Source organism: Leiobunum rupestre, chromosome 1, assembly GCF_980474605.1.
Source record: "Leiobunum rupestre chromosome 1, qqLeiRupe1.1.hap1, whole genome shotgun sequence".
Taxonomy (NCBI): Eukaryota; Metazoa; Arthropoda; class Arachnida; order Opiliones; family Sclerosomatidae; genus Leiobunum; species Leiobunum rupestre.
In genome coordinates, this window is record NC_143384.1 from 26,779,785 (window position 1) to 26,791,796 (window position 12,012).

Below are 12,012 nucleotides of genomic sequence, written 5' to 3' on the forward strand. Positions count from 1 at the left end.
TAAAATTTTGACCCGCAACAACATCATCCATCATTCTTTTCCCCATAACCAACCCTTGGATACCGAGTGATTTAGCTACGGGTCGAAAAAGAGGAGTTACGAATCTTGCTAAACTTTTAAAAATTGAACCAAATCCACGACCAGTTTGATATTGACTTCCTCGAAAGACGTTATATCCGCGTCCTGTTTGTACATAATGATTATAATATCTTTCCATGATGAGCTTGTTTTAAGTGTACTTTAGACTAAGAATCCAGTCTTTTAAATATTAATTTAATGATAGTCTTTCCTGTTTTATATGGCAGGAGTTCACCGTAATCCGACCTTAAAGAAATTTCTATAGTTTGTATTTGATCGTAGAGAACTGGAAAATAGTCTAAAAAATGAAATCTTTCAACTTGTGCTCGATTTTTATTTTCGTTTAATTTGATAATTCTCAGCAGGGGCGTATTAGTGTGGCCTGTAATTACAGGTTGTATAATATTTGTATAGACATAAATTCCGGATATTCCGTGGTTGAGATCTGCGGGGTACATACCTATTTCGTTAAAAAGAGGTCTTTCAATTTGATTGTTTGAAAAACCTAACATTTGCCCGAGTTTGGGGTTATCTATTGGAAAGGTTAAAAAACTGTTTCCACCCAAACCTTTAACTTAAACTGTCGAATCTGAATTTAAATTAAACTTGAATTTAGCCCAACTCTGATGTGGTAATGAGTGTTTCATCGCAATTAAAACATCATCAATAGTGTGGTAAACGCCAGTTGGAATTCGACAATGGAATTTGTCTACAACATTTAGTTTATTATTTTTACCTTGTTCGTAATTGTGGAAATCAATATCACGTTTTTGGCGTCGACTATTCTCAACTCTGTTTAAATCGTTTCGAAAAATTATAAAATTAGCCGTATTATCTAATTCTAATCTAATTTGAAGAGGGTCTAATGCTTTGCTTTTATAAACTGAGGAGATATAATCTACTTTGTACTCAATTTGCAAGAGGTCTGCTAGAGGTCCAAATATTTTAATTTCCAACCCACTCATTAACTCAATTTGAAAATAATATTTTCCATTTTCTCTGAAAATAAAAAATCCAGCCTTAAGTGAGATATGCGAATCAAAATATTTTTGAAGTTCATTTAAAATTTTGAAATGAAGAGATAACGTTTTAAAATTCCCGCTTGAATCTTTATCAGACTCGTAATAATTACGTTCAAACGTATAACTGTCATTTTCCCAGTTAGGGGCTTCAATTGGAATATTTTTATTATACCTAAAATCTATAACCGATTCCTCATCTGACATAAATTTTTCTTCATACACTTTTAAAGGATTTTGACTGCTAATTATACCATCTTGAAATTCTGGCGCGTTTATATTAAAAATATTTGCTAAGCTCCCGGTGAAGGCCATCTGTAGATCTTGAGGGAATGAAATTCTTAAGTAATGACCTCGATTTATTTCTTCGATTACGTAACTAATTTCGAAACGATTCAAAGGGGGGAAGTTAGTCGCCTGTTGAATCTCGTTTTTTAATAGCTTATGCAAAGATAATGGAATAATATTTCCAAAATCATCTCTCTGACCTTCAAATAAAAAAGGTTGGATAATTGATACAGAGTAGAAAGCCCAATCTTCCTGCTCAAATTGCGGTATTTTTGTAGTCTCAATACGTATGTCGATAAAATTGTTGCGTGAACTAAAAGTAATATTATTTAAATTATTTAACGGTCCAAATTTTTGAATACCCGTAAAATAAGTGTCTGGTGGAATTTTAAAAAGATCTGCTAATGGATTTTGAAATTTAATTTCCATCCCTACCGGTATTTCTAAATTAAAATATAAATTATCTTCATCATCGGACGATATCGCGGTTTTTAATCCGTCAAACTGTCTTGGTTTACATCGTTCTAATAAATCGCGTATAATTAAGTGTAATGTGAACGGTTGAATTTCATTATTATATTGTCTTTCTCCCTCATATCTGCCTGCCTCAAACACAATTGCGTAATTATTCCATAGTATTTGTTTAATAACAGGCTGAGATGGTAGATTAACTGGTATTGGAAGATAACTTGGTAAATTATTTTCTTCGGAAGGATTTAAAACTTTTGGTTGGTTGACGTCTCCATTAATATTTGGAATTCAAGGTTCTGTTGGTAAAATGTTGTTTAGATTTTCTTCTGGTTTCAAATTTGGCTTTTCTTCTAAATTTGTTTTTGGTTCAAGTTTTGGTTTTTCTTCTTGTTTCACTTCTAGTTTTAGTTTCGGTTTCTTGTTAATTTTCTGTTTTTTCCTCCTGGGTTGTGATTGGATTTCTTCCACGGGAATTTGTCGTGGTAAATATTTTTGTTGATATTTATTCACAATTAACGCTTTTTTAATTCGTACTTCGATAAAATTTGTTGCGTAAGTTAAAGAAATAGTTTTGGCGTGATTTGAGAGTGGATCATTAGAAAGATAATCACTGTCGACAAAATCATTTTCTCGAAATTCCAGAACAGACGCTAGGGGCGATGCTTGAGGTATTCTTACTTGCACATCTTTTTGTAACTGTATTTTTAATTTTGAACTGTCTTCGTTTTCATCTGCTTTTACCGTATTTATTTGTATTTTTCCTTTAAGTGTTTGATTGGCCTCAATAGTTTTAGCAAACTCGTTGAGTATATTATTTTGAAGAGATGTTGGAATATTATTCTTATTTCGATCTAGATCACCCTCGTAACGTTTAGGTGGAATTTCAATTTTAATATAATCCCATTGATTTTCTTCGGGTGAAATAACATCTGACACATGCCCTACTTGGAAATGCGAATACTCATTTGTTATATTCGAATAAGTTTCAGGAAGAATTATTTCTGCTAATGAGCAAGCCCATTTTTCATTGTTAAAATTTAAAGGTTTTGATAACTGTACTTTAAAGTTAGAAGGCGTATTTTCCGGGTAAATATCGGGTGATGCGTTCGAAGGTAGAAATACTACGAAACTTGACATCTTTATAATGACAGTTTATTTGGGCGACATCTCGTTTTATATTAATAAAAGATTTAGCGTGATAGATCGAAAGGATTGGGAGTTGAACTTGAGACTGTTTGAATAACGTCCTGCAACTCTACCGATCTACCACGCTAACCCTTAACACGAAAGAGTTAAATTATCTATTTTTACGTAGGAAAAATAAGAACAATATATTTATTAGAAAAACATATTTATTCACATATTTTTAATCATTTGACAAGTTTTTTCAAGATTTTCCAAAACCTCGATGGGCGTTTCAACTTGATTAAGAGTTAAAATTTGATTATTTTTACAATATTCTTGAAAAAAAATAATAGCTTCCATCTGTTCATCAGATGGCATGACAAAGTCCGGTGGAAATACAACATTTGATTTCATTGTTGAATTTAAAGTTTCTTCGGACTTAATACCAGTTGTCTTTTTTTACGATGAATTTTCTTTGGAGTTCCATTACCATTAACTAACTCGTTTAACCATTCTTGATGTTTTACGTTAAACTCGTTCAAATAATCAATAATTTGATCGTCTAATATTTCTTCTTGGGTTGTATATTCTGGTTTCTTTGAATGAAGACAATCGCAAACATCAATACGAATTTGATTTTTATAACTACTCGATAAGTGATCCATTAAGTGTTGCTTAAAAATTGTCTTGTCAAGATATTGTTCTTGACAAATCCAGCATTTAACACTAAAGTTTAAATTATCAAAGAAATTAAAAGCGTGTTTGCGACATGGCTCATCATAATAACAAGGATTCTCGTTAGGCGATTTGCATTTAATTTCTGGTTTCCCGATAAATAACTTCATTTTTTTAACCTTTAAAGAGCTCGATTTTTGAGACGTCTTACGCTTACACATATCCTTTGACTTTTAAATGTAAAAACAATTATTATTTATAGAAATAGTTATTATCGCAAGTTTAGATTCGTTTATTAGTTGTTTAAAGTATTTTGGGTGGGGCCAAAAGTTGCCAAGGATATAAAACGAAGGTCGCGAATTCGTTTCCCCATCTCGCAATTAACTAATTAGCATTTTAAATGGCTAAAAAACGAAAAAAATAGAAAAGTAACACCAAAAGTAAATAAGTTGACGTAATCGGGGGGTCACATATTACCGCCGATATCTCGGTCCGACCTTGTCCGATCATGTCCAAACTTGTTGGGGTGATAGACCTAGGCTTAGTGCTGATGGAAAGTGCTCGAGCGTCGAGGTCAAAGATCATCTTCAAGGTGAAATTTGAGATTGAAATAAAAATATGATTTTTTCCAAGGTCAAAAATTTTGTTTTTGGAAAAAAGTTTGGGGGTGTTTTGGGGGGGGGGGTGTTATGGCGGCCATCTTGGCGGCCATCTTGGAAAAAATGGTTCATATTTAGTCCTACTCTACTCCCACGGAATAATATACATGTAGTATACGATAGATTAGATTATCTTTTTACGTTTATTATTTAAATTTCAATATTTATAACGGCTTTATACAAATATTTCTGACAGTATAGTGGCCATGTATTCAATATACATAAGATTAAAAAGTGCCCCCTCCGAAGTAATTATTTTTTGTTTATTATACATTAAAAAAAAGGATCCCACACGTTCCCAAGGCACTAGCTTAGTTCATTATATGATTAAAAATGATAATTTTTGTATATAAATTATCTTTCGTGAGTAAAACATGGTCGATTGCTATTTTTGAAAAGGTTATATGTTGTCGTAATATCAAATGTTACATAGTTTTATGCATTTACAATGTACACGTTTTATGTTAACACGAATAATAATAACCGTTTAAAAGTTAATATAGGGGCGACTTGTTTATGTTACGGTTTTAGGTAACATGTACCCGAATCCATAGATACCAGCCTAGCAGTGCATGTTAAACTTTTTATAATCAATCTTTATGGAAATATCCTTTAACGACAAAAATTTATAAGTAATATTATTAATTCAAACCTCAAAACCGTCATTGATCTATTAAAATGATGATGCCGATCGGTTATTGAAATATCCATAACAAAGATAATAAAAGTCAAGTTATTAAAATGAGCCCTACAAACTTTACCCTTACTATTAACCTTAAAAGACTTATTACGTTTAGTATTTAAATTTCATGAGTGCAAACCGACCTTGTTTAATTTCTGTAATTATTTCTAACAGTATAGTGGCAATGTATTAAATATAAATTAGAACGTTCTTAATACTATAATTTGTATACACGAACTTATAAATGCATTATATTTACGCGGATTATAAAGAATCGTTAATTTTTGTAGCAGATAATAACAATAGTCTGGTACTTCACCCCGCGCCCTAAAATATTGGCTCTGGAAATAATCCTAAGAGTAAATAATCAGCCTTAGTTTATTATAGAACTATGATTAAAGACTATAGTTTCCTATCATTGTCCCATATCTTTCGTGACCAAAACATGTTCGATTGGTATTTTTTGACCAAAAGGTTATATGTTACGGTAAAATTCAATTGTATGCGTAAACTGATAATTTTGAAGAAAGTGTGTACGTAAAGACATTGTATACGGTCAAACATTTATAAGGCCAGAGCTGCAAACGTTGTTAATAATACCTGAGGTACCAAGCTTATTCTTAATATAGGGACAACTTGTTTCAAACCACGAGGTTAACGAATTGAACATTGAACTTAAAATGACGATGCAGAAACACATTTTCGAACTGTTTTTGAAATCCGTTATAAAGATGGGCACCAAAACTTTTAGTACGGACTCCCAACAAACTTTACCCTAAAGAAATATTTTCGCAAAATAACCTTCAATACACAGTTCATTGAACCATTTACAATAGTGGATAAAATTGACCACGCTCGACAAGTAACTTTACCCCGTTATGTAAGAAGTCATTAACGTGCTGTCTATGTTAAACAATATTTCCGAAACTTGAAATAACTGTTATAAAGATGGCCACTAAAATCTTAAACTCCCTAGTTAATTTCTTCACAAACTTTACCCCAAAAATTACAATGAATACACTGTGTAATATAAGACAAAACGAATTATTGGCTTAAAGACATTGTTAGATTAACTTTACATGTACACGAATAATGTTTCCACTGCTTGGGGCAACTTATATTTGAAACTTGTTCAGTTGTTTATAGAAGAACATGTACCCGACTCCATAGATACCAGCCTAGTGGTGAAGCATCTGACAATGTTAAACTTTCATCAGTAATCTTTATGGAAGACATAAACGATAACCGTAATTGGCGCGTGTCACGTGACGCGGCTTTAGCATTGACAATGTAAAACTTTCTAAAATCATCAGTAATCTTTATGGAAGACATAAACAATAACCGTAAATGACACGTGTCACGCGGCTTTAATAATTAACGAACCATATAGGGAACCCATTGATACACGAATTTAGGGTTTTTGTCTTTTGATATGTAATTCACCTTTTTTTCACGAAAATTTTACAAACCCGAAGAAATATGTTTCAACAATAACCATAAAGCCAATTACCATGCACACCCTGGTGGGACACTATAAAGATGGTCACTCTTGACAGGTTATACAAACTTTACCCCGTTATGTTAACGTAAACAAATTTTTCCCGCGCGTCCTTACTAAAGAGGCAGACCAAAGGTTATCTGTTACGGTAATATCAAATTAATACATAGTTTTTACCTCTCCGAGGGGACCAAGTCCCCTAGGAGGGGTTATACAACCACCGTGTCTGTCTGTATGTCCTGTGAATTTTCCGTGCAAAGGTTAATCTCTGCCTTCGCAGTTGCTAGGACTGTCGAAGGGTTGTGGCGGTGAGTTTTAACGGTTTACTTTGTGGTTGGATAGGGTTGGGATGGTTTGTTTTCGTTAACGCTCACCGTCGCGACAGTTTTAACTCAGTTTGATGGGATATTTCGTTATTGTAATGTTCCTGTGTAGGGTGTGAATGTTGAGTTTGTGTTATGACGGTTGTGGGTGTTGAGCCTGTTGTGTTTGTGATTGTTGAGTCTTAATTGAGTTTGTGTTTGTACGGGCGTTTCCTCTTCAACTTCTTCTTATTGCATTTTGGGCCGGACCGAGTGCTGAGTGTTATGGCAACCTCTCAACGTCCAATGACAGGGTTTCCACCAATTGCTCACGGTATTCGTCTCAGTATCAATTTGCGATTTCTTGGCGCCGGCTGGGAATCAAACCGGGGTCTGCTGCGTGCATGAGATTTACTCTAACCACTTAGCCACCGTCGCCTGTTAAGCTACGGTGTTTTTTTCTAAAAGAGCTTTGGTGAAAGTGTTTTAAGCCGTTTTAAAAGTTATTAACGTCAATTTTTCCTGTACCACTTTATTTTTGTTGATATGTATAAAATTTTCAAATGTCGAAATTGATCAATTTGTAGTTAAATACGAACGTCGTCAGGAATTGAACCCGGGGCACATTCTTAAGACGCGGACCGATGAGCCATGGACGTTTTTGTCTCTAAAGTTTAAATACCAGTAAAACCGGTGTAAAAATAAATGTAATATTTGTTTGGGTGGGAAGATTATAAACACCTTACGAAGATGTTTATTTTGTTTTTAAAGTCTACATTTTTTACGTATGAAAATTTAAAGGTAAATCTTGTTTTAGCGCAGTTAGCAGATAAGATGGTTAAAGGGTAGAACCCGTATATTCTTATCTAAATATGTGTTTTTAGCGATTTTGTTTTCAAGCTTAATAGTTCATTTATGAAGAAAATATCGAGTTGGGCTGGTTTTTAACTGGGTCGTCATTACTTCGTAATTTATTTTAGACGTTATCTCGACAGATTAAGATGTTTAATGCAGTTCATCAATTGGGTTCGTTTGTTTTTATTTATAAAGAGCCCTAACTATTCCGTCTAGGGTCATTTATTGATATACGAGCTGTCCTTTAGTCAAGTGGCTTTCTGTGCTTTGTGAATTGTAAGTTTTTATATTCTTGTTAATACATTTTTATTGGTGTGTTTATTTGGACATCTACGATTCCTAATGCAGTCATTGATTTTCTGGGTGTGCGAGTCATTATGTGATATTGGAAATTGGAAGATATTGGTCTTTTTAATGGGGTATGTGTCACAACGTCAACAGGAAGTAAACGAGACGTCCACTACCAGATGTTTAATATAGCTATTCGACGGTATTTTCTTCAAGGGCGAATGTTGAAATAAAATAAGCGTTAAAGATGCGGCGAGTTTTTCGTAAGCGAGAAAAATACAAATACCCTCTGTAGATATTTATTTCATAAAAATTTGCTTCTGATTATATTTAACTGATAAACTTGTTGTGTAAATAGGGTGAAATTCAATTGTGCATTGTTTTAGTATCTCTAACTCGCTGTTGTAACTATTTAATTTATATTATTCTGAAAAAATAAAACTCGGTTTTTTCGTCTCAATTTTTTTAATTAAAATTAAAATTTTATACCGGGCGGGATTGAACCGGGATTACGTTTTTAGTAAATAACTCTGAATTGCGGAAATATCTTTAATGGTCGTCTCGAGAAAATATTACCACTAGGGACAATTGTTCCGAGGAGAGGTATATTTTGGCTTGCCAACTTGTTGATGCATTTAAAATGTCATAATAATAATCAGCTAATACCAAAGGCCCAAGTCATCTAGCGATTTTTATGCGACATTTAAGGTACATGTTAATATAAAAGTCCGTTAATAACAACTTGTTTAAAAGTGTCAAACACAAGCTTGAACGTGATATATAGTAAATATGTCGCTTCTTAAACACATTTCCCAAAAATAACAAAGATGGCCACCTTTTTCAATACACCCTTCAAACTCAACCCTGTTACGGTTGTGAGATATTTTACTAACAAGGCTTTTCCGTAGAGTGAGGAATGTGTGTTTGTTGAATAACGTAATGGCTCTCTCTGTCTTTCTACTTGCCCAACCGCCAGCGCCGAGATAGCCTGCGGGCTTACAGGGCGGAGGGGGAGCGGGCGTTTAAGGTTTAGAGCCGTCATCTTGACTTTCGCTTTTTACAAACTATCCCGCCAAAAATGAATATTCATGTCAAACCTAATCGTACATTAATAAACCTTTTCAAAGAGTTTAACCACTTGTCGAATGATACAAACATTTCCCCGCGCTTTCATAATCAAAACACGAGTCAATGAATTTTCCCGCCAAAAATGTTAAGAGTTCAACCATATAGCAACCACTGAAAGAGGTCAATGACCCTAGACACTAACGCTTATTACAAACTTTCCCGCCCAAAATTAATCTTCATGTCAAATATATAATAAACATTTTCAAAGAGTTTAACCACTTATCCATTGATCCACGCGACACTTACATTTTCCCCCTAATCAAAACACATGATAATGAAATTTACCGCCAAAAAGTTTAGGTGTTCAACCATATAGCAACCAGTACATTTTCCCGCCAAAATTTAATATTCATGTCAAACATAATTGTACATTAATAAACATTTTCAAAGAGTTTAACCACTTGTTAATTGATCCACGCGACGCTTTCCTAATCAAAACACATGTCAAAGAATTTCCCCGCCAAATATCTCGCCCATTAATATTCAGCCTTTTTAAATTGATATTGAACGGGCACTCTAGTTAACTTGATTGACATGTCAACTATTTAGGCTAATTAATTATTCACCCTTTTTCAAAACACCTGTTAATCTCATTAAATATTCAGAACACGCGTTTCCCTGCTTCATCCCCCCGCCACGTAGCTCTCGACGCGGTGGCCACGCCCCCCGCTGTAGAAATACGGGGCTATACTACTCACGTTTAGCCGTCTTTGCGTGCTAAGCAATGCCTGGTGTCTATTAAACCATTTCAATTTTTACAATATAAATAAGAGCTAAACTCGAATTGAATTAAGTTTCTGATACCGGGTAACCACGACGAAGGCTTAAGTTAATGAGCTATTTAAGTTAAAACACTTTGTGTGGAGCTCCCGAACGGAAACAGCTAAATGGTAAATCCAAAGGTCATTTTAAATCATACCTTTAACTCATCACGTTGTTCCCTGTCACCCTAATTATTTATATTACAGTATATAAATCCTACTAAATAGTGAAAATTTGTGATAATACTGGGTTTCTCTTTCCATGGTATATTTACTGGTTGAATTGAATCACCGAAGGGAACTGTGGCTTATTGTCCTCAACAAGCTTGGATTCAGAATGCATCTTTGAAGAACAACATTTTGTTTCACCGCGAAATGGACCGTGAAAAGTACGAGACAATTCTTGAGGCGTGTGCTTTAGAAGAAGACATTGACATTCTTCCAGCTTTCGACGAAACAGAAATTGGCGAAAAAGTAATTCCATTCCATTTGGGTTCATTAACTATTCTTTCCAACATTGCATTGAACAATTTAATTAAACCATAATAATACGTATAGTAAAATAAGAAAGAAAACATAAAATTGTTTTAAAACATTTTACTTTATTAATTATGCATTAGAATTTTGAAAATAGTGAATAATTGGTTTATAATAGAATTGTTATCATTATACGGTTTAGATTTCATAGATTACTCTGAATATGCTATCATTGCAAATGTTTTGATAATGTTATGTTTAAGCAAATTTTATACATTAATGGATATAATTTCGAAAAAACAAAAAGCTCTATGTTAGTTTTGGATATTACTGAATTCTTTAAAGTGAACAAGGTAAATTTCCGAAATTGAAATTTGGAGAAAGTTGAAATAACTTTCAATCATATCTGACAGTTTTTGTGATAAACAATTTTGAACTCGGCCGTGGAATAGAACCATATAACATAAACAATTTGTTTATATTATTTGTACTCCATTCTATTTCACGGCGTTAACTCGACAGTTGGCGGTTATTCAAATAAATAATAGATAAAATATATATCTCAAAAGACCACACATATTTGTGGATATACAGGGTGTTTCAAAAGATTATGCACACATTTTAAGGTGTAAATAATAATAATAATAATAATAATAAGGTGATAAGGTACACAGTGGATGATTTAATTTCTGAAAAACCTTTCTGATGGTTGCACAATATCTGCAAGTCTTACGGGCCGGAGTGGATGTTTTTGGGAAATATTAGCTAAGTGACGTCACATTCGGAGACCCATTAGGCAACCGATAAGGTACACGATCAAAACAAGGTCCATATATTAGCCATTTGTATATACAAGGTGAAATTATTAAGCCTTATTAAGAAAGTGGGGCCATACGTCATATAAGACTGATGGCGTCATCACCCAAAACCACCAATAAGCAACCTATAAGGTACCAAGCTGAAAATAGCGCCATTCGATAGATCTGAACCTGTTCTTTCCGACATAAATGGGGGCAAATGGCGTATAAGACCGATTTTGTCACACCCCGCCCAATAAATTGAACTTAACGCGCCGTGCCCGGAATAGCCTGGAACTTGCGTGAAGATACTTACGGAAAAAGTCTCTCGTGTCTTTTCTACTAAACTAGAAGACGCTGAGTACGAATATTTGGGTTTAACACTCTAAACTGTGTTTTTGATTATAAAATCGTCGTTTCAAAATGCTTGCAAACAGTATTTTTTAACGAAAAGAGCTTTAGTAAAAGGTCTTTCTACTAATTAAAGTTGGTCTTCTTGTTTCGATGTTGCAACCTTGGTAGTAACAGTAAAATAACGGGAATGATGTCGAGTCACTCTGTTTTTAGTTATAGAAAGACCTGGAAATAAGACTAAAATAACGTAAAGGAAAGACTTAGAAACTGAACTGAACTTCTACGTACTTTGTAACCAAACAAGTTTGGCGAGCGTTTAATCAGTTGCAGGCCAAGAAAGACAAAATATATAGTACGGTTAGCGCAAGAATACCTCGTTTCTTAACCGTTGTTACGTCCGCGCGATATTTTAATTTGACCACTTTACTGTCAATTTTTCAAACTCAGTGACACGATTTTCCTCGTCTTTTAGCGCCATCTAGAAACTGGAATTGGAATCTATTTTTTTTTAATTCATAAAAATGTGGTCACGGCAGTCACGTCTGATTAATTAAA

General features: G+C 33.9%; 1 protein-coding gene across 1 annotated transcript in view; it reads left to right on the forward strand.

Moving 5' to 3' along the window:
- The window catches only part of LOC149961991 (ATP-binding cassette sub-family C member 2-like), a 74,548-nt gene that overhangs the window by 28,816 nt on the left and 33,720 nt on the right, over window positions 1–12,012 (forward strand). The window contains exon 5 of the mRNA XM_090164226.1: window positions 10,127–10,303. Coding sequence (XP_090020352.1) covers window positions 10,127–10,303 — 177 coding nt within the window. The remainder of the gene's footprint in view (window positions 1–10,126; window positions 10,304–12,012) is intronic.